The sequence below is a fragment of the Macaca mulatta genome, chromosome 6, assembly GCF_049350105.2.
Source record: "Macaca mulatta isolate MMU2019108-1 chromosome 6, T2T-MMU8v2.0, whole genome shotgun sequence".
Taxonomy (NCBI): Eukaryota; Metazoa; Chordata; class Mammalia; order Primates; family Cercopithecidae; genus Macaca; species Macaca mulatta.
The window spans coordinates 143,119,580-143,138,925 of NC_133411.1; the positions used below are offsets into that span (position 1 = coordinate 143,119,580).

The window sequence follows — 19,346 nt, forward strand, 5'->3', positions numbered from 1 at the left end:
GCAAAATGTTTTCTCAGTCTCAAAAACAGTTAATCACATAGCAGTACCAATTCTGGCACTCAAGTATACCAAGAAATAACTTGCTTCAAAATACTAGTTCCAATATTTGGGGTTAATATTCACTTTTGTTGTTAGTTACATGAAAGGAATCATGATATAACTAATATTCTAAAGGTATAATATATTAAAAGTGGTTTCGGCTGGGCACAGTGGCTCATGCCTGTAATCCCAACACTTTGGGAGGCCAAGGTGGGTGGATCGCTTGAGGTCAGGCGTTTGAGACCAGCCTGGCCAACATGGAGAAACCCCCTGCTCCCCACTAAAAATACAAAAATTAGCTGGGCATGGTGGTGCATGCCTATAATGCCAACTACTCAGGAGGCGGAAGCCGGAGAATCACTTGAACCCAGGAAGCGGAGGTTGCAGTGGGCTGAGATTGTACATTGCAGCCTGGGCGACAGTGGGAGACTGTCTCAAAAAAAAAAAAGGTGGTTTCCTTCAAAAGAAGGTAGTCAAACACAGAAGAACCCCAAGATCTATACTGAGGAAAAAGCGTTCAGATTCATCACAGATCAATGATCTATACTTAACTAAAGAAACCTATTTTTTGTTTTGTAGAAACAGTAGTCTCACTACATTGCCCAAGCTGGTCTCAAACTCCTAGTTTCCAGTGAGCTTCCAGCCTCTGCCTCCCAAAGCACCGGGATTACAGGTATGAGTCACCATGCTTAGACAGAAATCAAGTTTTTGTATCATCAATTCTGCCCTTGATGGAAAATGTCAATGCTGGCCTAACGTGTCTTCTCTGTAGGATCAAACTCAAAATCAGACACAAATAACCTCTTTACAATCTTAGTACTACTAATAGTTCTATTTGACAAAGGAATCTCCATTTTTGAAAGTGATTTTACTACTAAAAGTCTGATTATTGGCCGGGCGAGATGGCTCATGCCTGTAATTCCAGCACTTTGGGAGGCCGAGGTGGGCGGATCACCTGAGGTCGGGAGTTCGAGACCAGCCTGACCAACACGGAGAAACCCCGTCTCTACTACTAATACAAAAATTAGCCGGGCATGATGGTGCATGCCTGTAATCCAGTTACCCGGGAAGCTGGGGCAGGAGAATCGCTTGAATCCGGGAGGTGGAGGTTGTGGTGAGCCAAGATTGTGCCATTGCACTCCAGCCTAGGCAACAAGAGCAAAACTCCTTCTCAAAAAAAAAAAAAAAAAAAAGTCTGATTATTAATTCTAATGTTCATTGTAACTCTAGCTCAAGTAAATTTAACATTTCATATCCTTACCATATAGCTGGACAGTTCCACCAATATAAAGACATAGAAGAAAAACTGGAAAAAATGCAATTAATTTTTGAATTTTACTTTTCAGTTTAAGAACTGAAATCATTTGAAAACTCTTAAGAAGTAAAATTACTAAATTCACAGGCAAAAAAATTTTTTTCAATATTCCAAGAGAATTTCATTTTGTCTCATACTGTTTTTACATCAAGATGAACGGTTGATTTGATATGTCATTTTGATAACGGTGCAAAAAAATCCAAGGTTTGTGGTAAGTTAGTATATAGGGCTAGCAGTGAGGGGTGGGGTGATACATGATGTAGAACACATTACTAGCCCTGGAAGCAAATGAGTCTTGAGTTAATTTCCTTCAACTATCAAAACATTCTTCATACTAATCATGTGTTGCTTAACCACAGGGATACATCAAATGATTTAGTTGTTGTGTGAACATCAGAGTGTTCTTACACAAATCTAGATAGTATAGACTACTACGAACCTAGGCTATTGGATAGCCTATTGCTCCTAGACTACAAACTTGTACAGCATTTACTGTACTGAATGCTGCAGGCAACTGTTAACATAATGTGAAGTATTTGTATAACTAAACATAAACAACATAAAGTGTTACACTATGACATTACAAGGTCACTAGGTGATAGGAATTTTTCAGCTCCATTATAATTTTATAGGACCACCATCATATGCAGTCCACCACTGACCAATATGTCACGACTACTTGTCTTTCATTAATTACACTAAACAGATACTGCTAATATCTGATGAAACATTTCAATCTTCTTTGATTAAAATCAGTATGGTTGTACTTTAAAAGTTTAACCCTCCAGGTAATACTCTAGTAACTAGGATTTTCTGTTTGGCTCTAAGGCTTAGGACCTAAATAAAAGAAAAATGTTGGCAATGAGGGATAATTCTAAAATTGTAATGAAAGAAAAATATAAAATTTGTGAGTTTTCCTGTCTGTTTCTGCAATATAATCACCTTTGCCTCTGACCAAAAGGAAAGATCCTTAAAGCCCTATGTCTCATATGCACAACAGTCTAAACTCAATCTTTACCAACTAACCTACATATGTGAATGAATTAAACATTCCCAATCATTCCTGCATAGAAAAAAAAAAAGTTTTCATCTACTTATACAACTGAGAAATGCTGCTATATATGTAGTTTCTTGGCTCACTGCAACCTCCGCCTCCCAGGTTCAAGCGATTCTCCTGCCTCAGCCTCCCGAGTAGCTGGGACTACAGGCGCCTGCCACCATGATTGGCTAAAATTTTTGTATTTTTAGTAGAGACGGGGTTTCACCGTGTTAGCCAGGATGGGCTCCATCTCCTGACCTCGTGATCCACCTGCCACAGCCTCCCGAAGTGGCAGGATTACAGGCGTGAGCCACTGTGCCCCACCAGCGTAGATGGGTCTTTAAGGTTGATTTCATTACTAGAATTCTACCCCATCCTAAATCATTCCTTAAGCCTATTTTATTAAGTAAAGCCAGCCAAAAGAAATAGATAGTGGGCATTATTGCTCATTTACAGATGATGAGCGGCAGAAAAATAAGTTACTTGACCACCGCCGGCACAAGCATTCTAAAACATTCCCTATCTGGAATTAACTACAAAGTCAATCTTCTGACTAATCCAAAACTGTACTATTAATTAGAGCAAAACCAAACTAAGAAATGCTTATACACAAGAACAAGGTAGTGCTTTTTAGACAAAGTTCAGTAGAGACAGTAATGCATCAATGAAGGTTTATTAAATATTGGTTCCAAAAACAAATGTACACTGTCACACGATAGCATCACTGACACTCCATAACCCCTGTGAACTACACTTGGCATGCCTTTGGCCAGGTAAACACATGCTACTGCTTGTCTCCCATTCTACTCCTGGTCCCAATCTAGCACAAAGGTATGCAACCTTCTTCCAGCCCCAACACCAGCAGGGTAAAAATCCCCATCTGTAGTAGTAACTACGTGACTAAACTAAGGCAGAAGTGGCAACACAGGGTGCAAGAGGGACTGGCCAACTGGTCACGTTTAGTTTAAAAAATGCCCAGATTCAGATATACACATATCTGCACCACTGCCTTGTTCATCCATTCTAAACCACAATCCACAACAGACCAATAAATAAACAGGCAATAATACTGCACTGTGAAGAAATTAAGCAGTTAGCTGGGTGCAGAGACTCATGCCTGTAATCCCAGCACTTTGGGAGGCTGAGGCGGGTGGATCACTTGAGGTAAGGAATTCAAGACCAGCAAGGTCAACATGGTAAAACCAGACTCTCTACTAAAAATACATAAATTAGCTGGGCGTGGTGGCACACACCTATAATCCCAACTATTTGGGAGGCTGAGGCAGGAGAACTGCTTGAACTTGGGAGGCAGAGGTTGCAGCGAGCCGAGATCACACCACTGCACTCAAGCCTGGGTGACCGTGAGACTATCTCAAAAAAAAAAAGAACAAAAAAAACCACACACATACAAAAACAAAAATCTTCCTCCTTCATAGTTCTCATCCAATTCAGATCTGTTTGTGTATGAGTGGAGGTTGACAGCTTTTTCAGGCAAGGACGATAATGATATAAGATAAATGGGTCAAAGTAGAAAGAGTAAATAGTGTCTCCCTGTTGCATATAACTTTGCCTCTCTCCTCAGTAGCCTGATATGACCCCACCAAACCCAGTCTCTTAGTTTTCCTAACTCACCCCTTCCAAACTAAGCAAAGGATATCTCACAGGTAACTCTGACAAACCTGACTCACCATGAGATAGGGAACATATTTGCTGCCATAAAACAGGGCCACACCAGACTGGTAATACAAATGTTATCCCACATACTCCTGAAGGGTCCTTCATTCTTTCTACAGTACACAAGCTTCAACTTAGCCTTACTGCCAATTTTGTGAAAACATACAATTCTGGCCCCAATGGAGAACATAGTGAGGGTTGGGGAACCTGTTTCTGAATAGCGGGAATGTTCACCTTTTCTGTTTCCTCATGAAGTCAACTCCAAACTAGATGCATTACAGCTTCCTGCCTAGGAGACCATGAAACAAATACACACATGCATGACATTTGACTGTGGAAGCTAAGAGGATGAAAAGAGGCTTTTGCATGTGTGTGTGGGGGGGGGGGGCCTCCCTCTGTCGCCCAGGCTGGAGTGCAGTGGCACCATCTTGGCTCACTGCAACCTCTGACTCCGGGTTCAAGCAATTCTCCTGCCTCAGCCTCCCGAGTAGCTGGGACTACAGTTGCGTGCCACCACGCCCGGCTAATTTTTTGTATTTTTAAGTAGAGATGGGGTTTCACCGTGTTAGCCAGGATTGGTCTCTGTCTGACCTTGTGATCCACCTGCCTCGGCCTCCCAAAGTGCTGGGATTACAGGCATGTGAGCCACCTCGCCCTGCTGAAAAGAGGCATTTTTCAGCTGCAATGAACAATATAAAAAGTCAGTTATACTTTATTAGAATAGTTTAGAGCTCAGTCTCTGGATCATGATTTATACTGTGAATACAAGGGAAATTATCTAGGGTTTTCATCTCACCAATCTTATTTGAGGGGCAAATGTTGTCAGCTACATCCAAAACTGAATAATAATTACTCTTTCCAGGACAAAGTGGGACAACAGTACGTAACATGAACAGGAAACTTTCAAGCAATGAAAATAAAAATAATGTTTTGAATAATGTTTTGGCCGGGAGTGCTGGCTCAATCCTGTAATCCCAGCCCTTTGGGAGGCTGAGGCAGGTGGATCACTGAAGGTCAGGAGTTCGAGACTATCCTGGCCAACGTGGTGAAATCCCATCTCTACTAAAAATACAAAACAGCTGGGCACAGTGGCGGGTGCCTGTAATTCCAGCTACTAGGGAGGCTGAGGCAAGAGAACTGCTTGAACCTGGGAGGTGGAGGTTGCAGTGAGCCAAGATTGCACCACTGTACTCCAGACTGGGCGACAGAGTAAGATCTTGTCTCGAAAAAAAAAAAAAAAAAGTTTCATTTTACGAAAGTGTTGACTTCCCAATTTAGCTTGGCCCCAATTCACCTACATCTTTCACTATTAACAGTACCTCTGAAAAGAGAAGGGGATCTGTGAAGCAATACGAGAACATCAGGCTTAGAATCCACAAGCCTTGGCAATCTCACTTTTAGCCCCTTTAGTCGAGTCACTTTACCTTTCTGAGTCTTTGGTTTGTATCTGAAACTGAGAACAATAACTATCTTATAAAAGTATGATAAAAATAATGTTCTGTAACAAGATTCCCTCACCTGTTTGTCCTCAACATTCAAATCACTTCTAGGTAAATGAGCCAAACAGCCTTTAAAATGAAATGTACACACATACACCAATATATTACCCACTTCATATAAGAATGTCATCTTGGTCAAATATTTTTCAGCTCATGTAATTAGAAGCAAGCAGTTTGTTATTTCCATACTCACGTAACAAATGTTAAAACTAACATTTTAATGACTAATGACTGCACTTTATTTATAGTGCTTGCAGAGCAATGGAAAACAGCATACCTAGGTAAAGAACTTCTTTGAAAAAAAAAAAAAAAAAGTCTGGCTATCAAACAACGTTCTCCACATGTTTGTTAAGCACAAAGCCAAGAATCATACCCACACTAAACCAAAGCTGAAGTCACATGATAAAAGTTTACTGTGGTCAATGCAAAAACAAGTTGATACTATTCAGTCCTTTCAATCTGTAGATTGAAACATACCAGGCCAGTCATACTGATATAATGCTGACTATAGAACTGAGCCTGAGACAAAACTGCACACCAAATTATTAAACTATCAACAAATTATGATCCTCAATATGACAAAATATACGATACACTACAACCTTGGCTTTTATATAAACCTTAATCGCATCTTAAAATTCTTTTTAGCTAGTCAGTAATTTAAAAACCATGTTCACCCTTGTCTATAAATGCATACTTAGATTTTCTCAGTTTTGAACACATAACACTGTTAATTGTCGATGGGATAACAAAATAATGGCCTCAGGATTTTTTAATAACAATGACCTCTTATGGTATACAGCTTTACTATTTAAATATTTCCCCTTCAAATCAGGCATCTTTAGGTGGGTAGAAGGAAGGCTTTTACATTATCATTCCTTCTTATGATTGAAAAAATTATCAACTATTATCAAACAAGTATCTTATATACTAATGAAAAAAATTAGCCCTCAAATTTTCAAAATTACTCTTTAGAAGGCAATCACACCAAAGAGCACATACGTAGCTTTTACCCACAGATGCCATTGGCACACAAACATTAACAGTGAAAGACAGCTTTTGTTTTATTAGAAAGACTTGTACAAAAAATATCAGTTCATGGATTCCACATACTCAAAAAAACTGTCTTCAAATTAATTTAGTTTGGAAGTTTAATATCATCCTCAAAGTTGAAATACCAGTTATAAACAGTATGAAGGTTGTGTAATGACATCCACCAAAACGGATCCATTCCATGGAAACTTTTATATAAAACACCTACTCTCAAATATTATTTCCATCTTTTTTGGCACTCAGAACTAAAATTTGCGTAAGCAGAGCAAGCAATGGAGATTCACCTCACTACATCTTAGTTTTACAAAGATGTGGAAAGCAATATTAGATGCACTAGCTTCACTCACCCCACTTTAGCATCCAGTATGATATATCTTATCTTCTACAACAGTTTCCAGCACAAACCCTCTACTTCCATGCTCCATCTCCCACACCTTTTCATACCACGCTTTTCTTTCCAACTAGATTTATAACTCCTTGACAGTAAGCATACTTATTCTTCATTGCTTTTCATTTCCCTCAAGAGAGTATGCAATCTTGGATATTCAATAGGTGTTCAATATTAAACACACTAATTTAAAACGGAATTGACTGTATAATCTCAGAACACATTTTAATTTATAGACAGGAAAACAAGGACCAAGTTAAGTGGTTGTCCCAAAGTCTCTCCCAATTACTCAAGTAGGAGCGGAAGGATTCATGTCCAAATCTAACTCGCAGTCCAGTCTTTCAGTTACGTCATTACCTCCCTCCTTTCCATGTTTTCTTCAAAAGACTAGTCAACTGGCCAACTATTGACTTAAAAGTCATATAATGCACTGAGTTCCAAAAATCGGCATATGTATAGTACCTAGAAATTAAGACCTGGCAATATACATTCATTTTGAAAGGCCAATTTTAAACCTTCAAAATAAACACCAACCTCATTTGATGTGAGAGGGTAAAGAAACAGGAGATTTAATACATCGCTACCATTAAAAGCCATCTCCAACAAATGATGTACCACCTCATCCACTAGTAGTAGTTTTGTTCAGGCTTGGGAGAAATAAATCTAAATTTGACTTACTTAAATTCCAATTGTTCACAACATGGCTTCTAAAAAAGCCTGTCTTGAAAACATATACATCAAACTCATGAACCTAATTTTCACATCAAACCACAAACAGATCAGGGTAATAGTTTTCCATTGATTCTTTTCACGAATACAAAATGCTAATATGATACTCCACCATTCCGTACTAAAGCGACATGCTGCAAAGTTAATTTTGAAAAGGGAAGCTAAAATGTTCACAGCAGAGATCAGCATTTTGTGTACTTTAGAAAACTGAGTTACAAGAATTTAAAAATACAACACACAGCTAATAGTTAAATTAGCTACCTGTTTCCCCAATCCCTAGGGGAAAACAAAACGGAATTAGCTAATATAAAGTTTAGGGTTAAGTGGACTACAACATTCTATTTTCAGTGTGAGACATTATTTAAACACTAAGCACAATGTCTGGAATACAATCTCAGTCGACAGTTATTACTACTACTACCAGCAGTCACAAAATACTATGAAGTAACTTTTGCAACAAAGATACAAAATTTACCGCTCTTCCATTTTATGTTGTTCATTTTAAAAATAAATGGCAAAATGCCAAGTGTGTTAAGCTTAGAGAAGGCTTTGAGTCAGCATATAAATCATAGATTCAAGTGACACTTGATTGCCAATCCAAAAGCTCCTTATGTAGTATGACTCACCAAATTCCCGATTTCTTCCAACTATGAAAAATAAGTTAAACTCCTATCTTATACCTACCACCATGACCTTCGCAGAAATTAGGTTAAGAGAATAATTTTTAAATTCTTAAAGACACCCCTTTGGTTTCTGGAGAAGATCGCTTAGTGAGTTTAATACAAGCCACCAAGGGGTACTAAACTTGTGTGACCTTTAGATATGTTCTGGGATATGGTCTAACAAGACTGCCTGTGGGGATCCTCTGGGCAGCTTTGGACCTAACTAGGCCTGGGTACAAGCGGAAAGACTCTTACTCAGCCCACCGTAGAGGCCCAGGCTCCATTCCCAAGCCGCAGAATCCAAGCCAGCTCACCCTCAAAACCGTCCACGACGCTGACCCACAGGGTCTCCGCTCCCCCTGCCACCTCGTCTGGCGCCAAGGCCGGGAGACTCAAAAACCCAGGAGTCGGGTGAACGGCGCCATTTTAGGCGGCGGTGGCGGCGACAACCAATCCCTGCGCGGGAGGCAGGGGGCGCCGGGTCGCTCGGAAGCCGCCGCCGGCCGGGATGGGCGCCGGTCTCGGAGGCTCGGGGGACCCGGGCCGGAGGCCTCCGCCATGTTGCACCCTCCTCACGGCCGCCTTTTCCTTGGCGGGCTTGGCCCCGCGGCAGCTGTCCGCAGCCGTAGTACAGCTCACCTTCTCGCAGAGGCTCTTGACCTGGGACTCGGACAGCTGCTTGCACTCGTTCAGCTGCTCGATCCACTGGTCCAGCTCCTTGGTGAACACCTTCTCGTCCATGATGCCACCCGCCCCAGCCGGCTGCCGCTCCGCGCTGCTCCCGCGCCGCCGCCCGCACACGGGCCACACGCACACGCCGCCGCCGGTTCCTCCTGTACTTCTGGCGGCTTTTGAGGCTGGCGCTGGCCCGCTGGCTCTCACCGCAGTACTCGGCCGTCGGCCGCTGCGCCTCCTCCTCCGCTCGCTGAGGCTCCAGAGCTCGGCTCTCTGTAATGGCGGCCGCCGGGCGTGGTGACGTCACGCCCGGCGTCAGGAGGCGGCGGGGAGCGGAGGGGAAGAGGGCCGGGGAGCAAGCTGCGCAACTGCAGAGCCCACCCCGGGCGGCCGCACAACCGGAGTTGGGGCGCAAACTGGGGGTCAAAGCGCAGGCGCGACGTAGCCGGTTGGTAACTGAGGCGCCTTGACTTTTTGGGCGTGGCTCCCGGAGGGCGGGGTGGTGGGGGAAGGGAAGGATGGAGCTGGAGCATGCGCAGTGCGCACAGCGGCGAACTGGACTAATCCCTTAGCGCTAAACCCTGAGAGGAGAGGACTTGGACCGCGCGCAGGCGCAGACCGGGTGGAAACCGGGGCTACTGACGGCCTGGAACTGGTTCCCATGGGAAGGCTGCTCTGGTGATGAACTCAGCTCCTCACCTGGGGCCTGGCAGCCCGATCACGGAAACGAGAATTGCGACCCCATGGCTCATCCGGGGTGCAGCGGCGCTGTAAACGTGTGGGTTTCCCTCATCTTTGGGGGCAGGAACGGGCAGCGAGTGGCCGCTTGGATTAACCACCTCCACCTCTGGGCGCGGCTGGCACCTTGTAATTAGGTCACTCGTAGGTGGAGGAGCGTGTACCTACCGGGGGAGTGCCGTGCAGTGCACCTGACTTCCCCGGCACATACCTGTCCCCGGACTTAGGTGTCTCGTCCGGCGCGATGGCGGGGGCGAGGTTTGGGCTTTTCTTTGAGCCTCGGACCGCGGCTCGCTTCCACGCGCCCAGCTCCTCGCCCGTGGTTGCTTTCCTCCAAGTTTGATTCCCCCCTGGGAATGAGAAACCCTCAACCGCTGCGCGCCCTGGCCTACTTTTAAGAGGGGAAGCCCAGAGAAGATGGATGCACCTGTCCTGACCGCGTCTCGGTGGCGTTAGAAGCAGCTGTGATCCGTGCTTAAAAGAGAGCTCGTATACCCTAGGATTGGACCTCTGTCTGGTTATGAATCGCTTTGGAGTTTGCAAAACGTTTTCACATTCCACTGTCCCTGCTTTTAGATAAATACCTGGTTCCATAGAACGCCAGCTATGTGCCAGAACCAGAGGGGTCATCCAGACGGACCAGGGACCCTGCCCTGGAGCTTGTATTCTCCCAACAGTACTGGCTGAAGATGGTTTAGGATAGGCAGAAGAAAGATCATAATGCCCCCAGGATTTGAGAGATATAGAAGCTTTCCAAAGAACATTTAACCATAAAGGGCAAGGCAAGAGCTGAACCTGATCGCCTATCTTCCAGGCGCCCCACCCTCAGTATCAGGCAACCCTTCCACACCCAAGTGCTCAGCGATGCTTGGGAGGAGAGTGCTCAACCTGCCACTCTGAGGGCGTCATCCCCACCAACAGGCTGAAGAAGGCACTGGAGGTCCCATCAGCCAATAGCAGGACTGAAAATCCTTCTTTATCCAAGACAACCTGTTTGGCGAGGCCGACTGGCTTGGCCTCCTTAGGCTGGAAATTGCAATTCTGCTTTCCCTTCACACCTCCTATTAGTGTGCACCAAAGAAAGTACCTCAGATCTACTCTTCCAGAAGTCTTACCACATACTTAATTTACCAGATTGGGAAAAAGACACTTTAGCCCAAATTCTGTCCCTGCTTTGCAGTTAACATCCCCAAACAATAGAAGGGAAGAGTTAAGACCAAGTGGAATGAACAAGGAAAAAAAATCATCACTTAATGCCCGTGATTATAAAGCCATACCCAGTGTGCTGTCTAATCGTATTCTTTACCATTGCCATGAACCTATGTGAGAAATGTCTAATAGGGCAAGAAGCAGACGGGCACTCAGAAAAGAGAAGGGACTTGCCCGAGATATTGGTCAGGATTTAAAACTGCTTACTCCCAAGTACAAAGTCTCAGTCACAGTCATGCAGTTGACCTTCCAAGGTCTGACTTAAGGAACAGAATCAACATAATTTCTCTTTGCCTAGATTGTCTGTTTTTTGTTTTGTTTTTTGCCGGAGTCTCACTCTGTCGCCCAGGCTGGAGTGCAGTGGCACAATCTCGGCTCACTGCAACCTCTACCTCCCGGGTTCAAGCAAATCTCCTGCCTCAGCCTCCCAAGTAGCTGGGATTACAGGAGCCCGCCACCATGCCTGGCTAATTTTTGTGTTTTTAGTAGAGACAGGGTTTCACCATGTTGGCCAGGCTGTTCTCAAACTCCTGACCTCAGGTGATCCACCTGCCTCAGCCTCCCAAAGTGCTGGGATTACAGGCGTGAGCCACCACACTTGGCCTGCCTAGATTCTCTTACCTGGAAAGGGTGTGGTGATGTTAGTTTGGTAGATGATGAAGTATTGAACACCCACTATGTGCTAAAATTATAATCAGTTTTTCCAAAGTACTGTGAGCTCCTTGTTGGTAGCATTAATGTAGGTGTTATTTATTTTCTCTTGATGCAGATTACTTGGCTCACCACCATCACAAAATGTAGGGAAGATATAATAATTATATGTACTTAAAACATCCTGCCAAATAATTAAATGCCATGACTTAACTCCTTAAGGAATGAATTCTAGGAAGCTCTTAGCATCAGACAGTGAAGTAAAGCATACATGATCATAAACAATACAGAACTAAATCAGGATATATTTTTCTTTAGAAGAAATCCAGAATGTTTGTGTATTCTGTAGAACTCAAAATATCTAATGGACATGAAAAGAAAAATTAAGTTTGACTTATCTGGACTTGACTAATTTGACCTCACTGACTAAATTCTAGAGCTGAAGAATATTTGGAACAAAAAATTTAAAGCAAACCAAAAAGAATTGTCTTTTTAATTTATTGGCAAACACCAGAAAGTAAATAAAGCAAATATGCTTTGAGAAAGAATCTTTGCTCAGATGGCAAATTCAATATACAGCAAGTCTGATTGTTGCCCATGATGTTTAAGCATAGCTATAAATAAAAATCATCTGATGATGGGGGCGGGGTAGGAGGAGGATAACCTTGAGCAAATAGCTTTATAATAGGCTCCCTTACCCAAGATATAAAAATTGACATTAAACATGGAGTAGGAATGAGATGTATCTTGTCAGCAATTATCTTGGCATTAAATCAGGTTTATTTTGTTGTTGTTCCTTCCAGTTCCCTGACTTCTAAACTTACTGAGACAGAAAGTAGACCAGTGTCAGAAACGACTCTGGAGTCAGATGGAACTGGGTTTGAATTCTGGTTCTGCAACTGCCTACATGTGTGAACTTTGGAAAGTTACCTAACTTTTCTGAGTCTTGGTTTTCTCGTCTATAAAGTGGGAATAAAAGTAATAGACAAATAATGAGGTTATTCTGAGAATTAAATGAAATTATAAATAAATAAAACCAGGCTGGGTGCGATGGCTCACGTCTGTAATCCCAGCACTTTGGGAGGCTGAGGCAGGTAAATCACCTGAGATCAGAAGTTCGAGACCAGCCTGGCCAACCTGGCAAAACCACCATCTCTACTAAAACTACAAAACAATTAGCTGGGTGTGGTGGTGTGTGCCTGTAATCCCAGTTACTCAGGAGGCTGAGACAAGAGAATAGCTTGAACCGGGGAGGCGGAGGCTGCAGTGAGCCAATATTGCGCCACTGCACTCTAGCCTAGAGCAGGACTCTGGTCTCAAAAATAAATAAATAAATAAATAAATAAATAACACCAAAATAGTATTAATTAATGTACAATAAGTGGTAGATGTTATTTTTATTATAATTTCTAAGTGGGCTCAGATTTTAAATACATATCCTCTAATGCCAGTTGGAGTCCCTCATATCTGCAGTGAAATACATCATGGTGTTTGGAAACAGAAATAGAGGTATCAAAAATATCATGTAGGCCGGGCCCAGTGGCCTGTAATCCCAGCACTTTGGGAGGCCGAGGTGGGTGGATCACTGAAGGTCAGGAGTTCAAGACTAGCCTGGCCAACATGGTGAAACCGTGTCTCCACTAAAAATATAAAAATTAGCCAGGCATCATGGTGGGTGCCTGTAATCCCCAGCTACTCGGGAGGTTGAGGCAGGAGAATTGCTGGAACCTGGGAGGCAGAGGTTGCAGTGAGCCAAGATCATGTCACTGCACTCCAGCCTGGGGGACAGAGTGACACTCTGTCTCAAAATAAATAAATAAGTAAAATAAAAACATCATGTAAACACAAAGCCATTTGATGAAGTGGGGATGGGGGGAAGAAATTCAAGGAGAGGTAGAGATGGAATAAACAGAACAACTCCTCTCTCGCCTTGCCATCCATTCAGACTTGTTATATAGAGAAAAAGTTACTTAGGACTAAATCCAAGAATTAATACAATCAGTCTCATGCTCCTGTCAACTCAGAATCTTACATCTGAAAAGGGTGCCATAGTTGAAAAGGATAACATGCTCTTTGTACCAAGGCCTTTTATGCCCCAGAAGCCCCAAAATGAAGTCCTGAGCAGTCAAAATTTCAGTGGCTTTGGCCATGGAAAACCTGCCATGCTCTGACCAATGACACCTGCCCAGCTACCAGATGATTTCTGCACTCAGTTTACACAATGATGCCTGCAACTCATTGGCATCTGTCTCTGTTCTTTGTAGTTTTCAGAAAAATTAAGTTTATATTCCCCTTTCACCTGGAATTAGAATTTTATAAATGTAGCCAAAATTTTGTGACCAGGAACTTTGCCACAGATATACTGCCCTTTCCCCCAGCTTCTACTGTCTGGCTAAAGAAAAAAGAGAGAAATGACCATGTCCCCTGGTAATGCCCGTGATGCCTGGATAGTATTCTCAGTTACAAAAGGAGACATTTTTCTGTTACAGGAAAAAAAAAAAAAACTCTGAAATGGTAGGCAAAGTTCATCACTCCAGAAGGTTGAGAAAATCTTAATAATACTGTCACCAACTCTGTAGCTATGAAAAACTGCATCATGGAAGTATGTTTGATATATAATATTATTCATAACATATTAAATATTAAAAATACCTTATAAAACAGTATGTGTGATATAACCCCAAATTCATTAACATATGTTGTAAATATACGTTTATAAGAAACTTTAGAAAGCCACACAGTGAAGTATTAATGGTGGTTACTTCCAGTGAGTAGGATGGTTTTTTGTTTCTTCTTTTTGCTAACTTGATTTTTCTGTAATGAATACATAATGCTTTTATAATTATGAAAGAAAATGGCCAGGCACGGTGGCTCGCACTTGCAATCCCAACACTTTGGGAGGCCAAGGCGGGTGGATCACCTGAGGTCAGAAGTTTGAGACGAGCCTGGCCAACATGGTGAAATCTCATCTCTATTAAAAATACAAAAATTAGCTGGGTGTGGTGGCGGGCACCTGGAACCCCAGCTACTCAGGAGGCTGAGGCAGGAGAATGGCTTGAACCCAGGAGGCGGAGGTTATAGTGAGCCAAAATCATGCCACTGCACTCCAGTCTGGGTGACAGAGCAAGACTCCATCTCAAAAAAAAAAAAAAAAAAAGGCGGGGGGGCTAGGCGTGGTGGTTCACACCTGTAATCCCAGCACTTTGGGAGGCTGAGGCGGGCAGATCACGAGGTCAGGAGTTCAAGACCAGCCTAGCCAATATGGTGAAACCCCATCTCTACTGAAAATACAAAAATTAACTGTACTTGGTGGCACATGCCTATAATCCCAGCTACTCAGCAGGCTGAGGCCGGAAAATCACTTGACCCTGGGATGCGGAGGTTGCAGTGAGCCAAGATCGTGCCATTGCACTCCAGCCAGCCTTTTGACAGAGTGAGACTCTGACTAAAAAAAAAAAAGAAAAAAGAAACAAAGAAAAATACCAGCATGTTGGGAGGCCAAGGCAGGCAGATCACGAGGTCAGGAGTTCAAGACTAGCCTGACCAACATGGTGAAACCCCCGTCTGTCCTAAAAATACAAAAATTAGTCGGGCGTGGTGGCACATGCCTGTAATCCCAACTACTCAGGAGGCTGAGGCAGGAGACTCGCTTGGATTCAGGAGGCAGAGGTTGCAGTGAGCCGAGATTACACCACTGCACTCCAGCCTGGATGACAGAGCGAGACTGCAGCTCAGAAAAAAAGAAAAAAAGAAAATGTTAGATACGTGAATAAACATGACAAGGCATCTCTTGGGAGAATCACAGGCCCAAAGAACCAAACAACATGTAGCCAATATAGCCAATAGTTCTGCCAAGTATTCCACTATACCCTGCAGTGTTACTCCAGGGCCCTCACTTTCTTATGGAAAGAAGTCTGAGCTCTCCTATGGCCTTCTCACATGGCCTCCTCTCCTGCCTTCTCCCTCACTATAAGCTCTCCTCCTCAGCTTAGCTGGCCACCTCCCCAAACCAATTCTGTACTCATCCAACTCCGTTCCTTCTTTCACCCTTTGCTCATCCTGCCCTGGATCCCTGGATTCCCCCCGGTTTCTATATGAACCTTTCCTGTCATTTAAGGTCAGTTCAGGCCCCACTTTTCAGAGAAAACTCTGAAAAGTCTTCTCTGGTGGTGACTCTACGTCTCTCTTGGTCAAGAGTACTTAGTAGATTAGCAGGAGACTGTTAGAGACTGGTGGGACAGCACAGACACTTGGTATCAGGGCAGAGGGGTGTGAATGGAGGAGGACTTGTTGGTGAGGAGGACTTGTTGGTGAGGAGGACTTGTTGGTGAGGAGGACTTGTTGGTGAGTTGTTCCCTAGAGACTTACAGAAACACTGTGGAGGAGAGAGATGCTTTGCAGGGAGCCAGAGGGGAAATCTGTTTATATTTTGTTCTTTATTTTCCAGATTAAGCAGTTTACCAGTGTTCTACCTTGATTCCTGACAAAATTTAAAATTAGATTCACCAAAGCAGGTGAATTTCCAAGCACAGAGGTATCTAATTGGTGCTATGAAATTCATTTGCAAAGATAGAAACATAGGTCCATACTGCTCTCCTGTCTGATGGAAAGAAAAGAAACTCTCCTCTCATAGGAGTGTTTGTTCTCTGGCCAATAGAGGGAACACCAAACAGGAAGACCCCTCCATTACTAAGCACTTCTATGCTCATGTTTAAATTGTGATTCTGGAAGATAGTAATGGAGGACAGACAAAAGAAGGAACAGATAGTATATTCAGAAAGAGAAACTGATGGATGATTTAGCGTCTATAAGTTGATGGTTAGTTCTTAGAAGAAGGATGGCTAATCAGTTGTCTCCGTCTTTGCAGGAACAGGCAAGAGGAAATGAGCCTCTGTCAAGGGGTAACAATAATAAGGGCCAGCATTTATTAAGCGCTTACTACATGTCAAAACTCTTCTAAGTGTTTTCCATGTATTCTTCCTTTTTTTTTTTTTTTTTTTTTTTTGAGACAGAGTCTCGCTCTTATTGCCCAGGCTAGAGTACAGTGGTGTGATCTCAGCTCACTGCAACCTCTGCCTCCCGGGTTCAAATGATTCTCGTGCCTCAGCCTCCTGAGTAGCTGGGATTACAGGAGTGCACCACCATGCCTGGCTAATTTTTGTATTTTTAGTAGAGACAGGATTTCACCATCTTGGCCAGGCTGGTCTCGAACTCCTGACCTCAAGTGATCCGCCCACCTCGGCCTCTCACAGTGCTGGGATTACAGGCGTGAGCCACCCCGCCAGGTCATGTTTTCCACGTATTAATACATTTACACTTCACAACTTATGAGGTAGGTACTATTATTATCCTCCTTTTACAGATGATGGAACTGAGGCACAGAGGGATTAAGTAACTTGTCTAAGGTAAAATAGTAAACAAAGGAGCTGGGATACAAACTCAGTCTGGCTTTAGCTCAGGAGAAGTACCAAACTCTTAACTACCGGAGAGGCTTTAGCATCAGATCACAGTGATTTTCATTAAAGAAAGATCTTGACCTTTGACCACCTGACAATTCCAATACCTAGCAATCTCCAAGGACAGAGCAGATAACTCATGTTCTTACAGGCTCTGACTTGGTGAGCAGCCTGTGGCCCAGCCCCACCACATAAGCCCTCTACTCCCTAAATACACTTGTTCTCTCTTCCACTCTCTTCTCTCCATACCATCCTCGTTTGCCCTCTTTTCTCCTGATGTACCCGCTTTCTTTTTCCTCTCCTTCTTTCCCTCCTATTCCCCAACATGTCCAGTCTGCTGAGATAACTCATAGGCACTATTTGGTTCCTCTTTTGGTACTCAGAATCAAAAAGGCTGCTGGTCCCTGACCTACACCTTTCCAAGCCACCTGTTTGTGAATGAGATCATCCACAGTCCACCACAGGCTGAGCACAGACAGTCTAGGAAGCAATGAAAAAAAAAATATCCTAAAAACAAACTGCTGGTGGGCGCGGTGGCTCTTGTCTGTAATCCCAGCACTTTGGGAGTCCAAGGCGGGTAGATCACAAAGTCAGGAGTTCAAGACCAGCTTGGCCAACATAGTGAAACCCCCATCTCCACTAAATATACAAAAAAATTAGCTGGGCATGGTTGTACATGCCTGTAGTTCCAGCTACTTGGGAGGCTGAGGCAGGAGAATTGCTTGAATCTTGGAGGTGGAGGTTGCAGTGGGCCGAGATTGTGCCGCTGCACTCCAGCTTGAACAACAGAGTGAGATTTCGTTTAAAAATAATAATAATAATAATAAATTGCCTTATCTAGACTCAGTGTTCTCTGTGCACATCAGGGAATCTCAGTTGCCCTGTTACATTGGTTTGTCTTGCCTTTTTTTTTTTTTTTTTTCCCATGAGAGGGAGTCTCGCTCTGTCTCCCAGGCTGGAGTGCAGTGGCGTGATCTCGGCTCACTGCAAGCTCTGCCTCCCAGGTTCACATCATTCTCCTGCCTCAGCCTCCCGAGTAGCTGGGACTACAGGCGCCCGCCACCACATCCGGCTAATTTATTTTTGTATTTTTAGTAGAGAAGGGGTTTCACCGTGTTAGCCAGGATGGTCTCGATCTCCTGACCTCGTGATCCACCCACCTCAGCCTCCCAAAGTGCTGGGATTACAGGCATGAGACACCGCGCCCGGCGTGTCTTGCCTTTTTAAATCAAGTAAACAACACAATGTGGACAGCATTCTCTTCCTTTTAGCAACCAGTTGTAGAATAAGGAGAGCTAGGTTCATCCTGCCTCGTCACAATCAATCTGAATGACTTTGAACACATCCTCTCCCATCAGTTTCCCCATCCAACAATGCAAAAATTGGACTATATTAGAGAGTTCTCAATTTAGGATTCATGGGTAGGTTCAGTGCGGGGGGTCCATCAACTCTCAAAAAATAAGGTATGGGAATTTTGTGTTTTTTAATTGAAATTCTTATTGAGATTAATTAATTAATTAATTATTTACTTACTTACTTATTTTTGAGACAGAATCTCGCTCTCGTTGCCCAGGCTGGAATGCAGTGGCGTGATCTCGGCTCACTGCAACCTCCGCCTCGCAGGTTGAAGCGATTCTCCCACCTCAGCCTCCCAAGTAGCTGGGATTACAGGCACCCAACATCACACCCTGCTAATTTTTTTATTTTTAGTAGAGACAGGGTTTCCACTATGTTAGCCAGGCTGGTCTCGAACTCCTGACCTCAGGTGATCCACCTGCCTTGGCCTCCCAAAGTGCTGGGATTACAGGTGTGAGCCACTGGGCCCGGCTGAGATTATATCTATTTATTTATCTATTTGAGACAGAGTTTTGCTGTTGTCACCCAGGCTGGAGTGCAGTTGTGCAATCTCGGCTCACTGCAACCTGTCTCCTGGGTTCAAGCGATTCCTCCACCTCAGCCTCCCGAGTAGCTGGGATTACAGGTGCACACCACCACGCCCAGCTAATTTTTATATTTTTAGTAGAGACAGGGTTTCACCATCTTGTCCAGGCTGGTCTTGAACTCCTGACCTCTGATGATCTGCCCACCTCGGCCTCCCAGAGTACTGAGATGATAGGTGTGAGCCACCACGCCCGGCCTTACAAATTTTAGATTCACATACATTTATAAGAAATAATACAGGGAGATCCCAGTTTCTCAGTGGTAACATCTTGCGGTAT

At 43.7% G+C, this 19,346-nt stretch overlaps 1 protein-coding gene across 2 annotated transcripts in view; it reads right to left on the minus strand.

Annotated features, from left to right (window-relative positions):
- The window catches only part of PPP2CA (protein phosphatase 2 catalytic subunit alpha), a 29,033-nt gene extending 19,683 nt beyond the window's left edge, over positions 1-9,350 (minus strand). Inside the window, exon 1 of one of the 2 annotated variants that reach the window (XM_015140928.3) lies at positions 9,038-9,350. In XM_015140928.3, the coding sequence (XP_014996414.1) occupies positions 9,038-9,139 (102 nt within the window). In that variant the 5' untranslated portion in view covers positions 9,140-9,350. Of the gene's footprint in view, positions 1-8,712; positions 8,846-9,037 lie in introns of those variants that run through there. The other variant, XM_028849729.2, reaches the window with a different exon arrangement.
- Between the last annotated feature and the right edge of the window lie 9,996 nt (positions 9,351-19,346).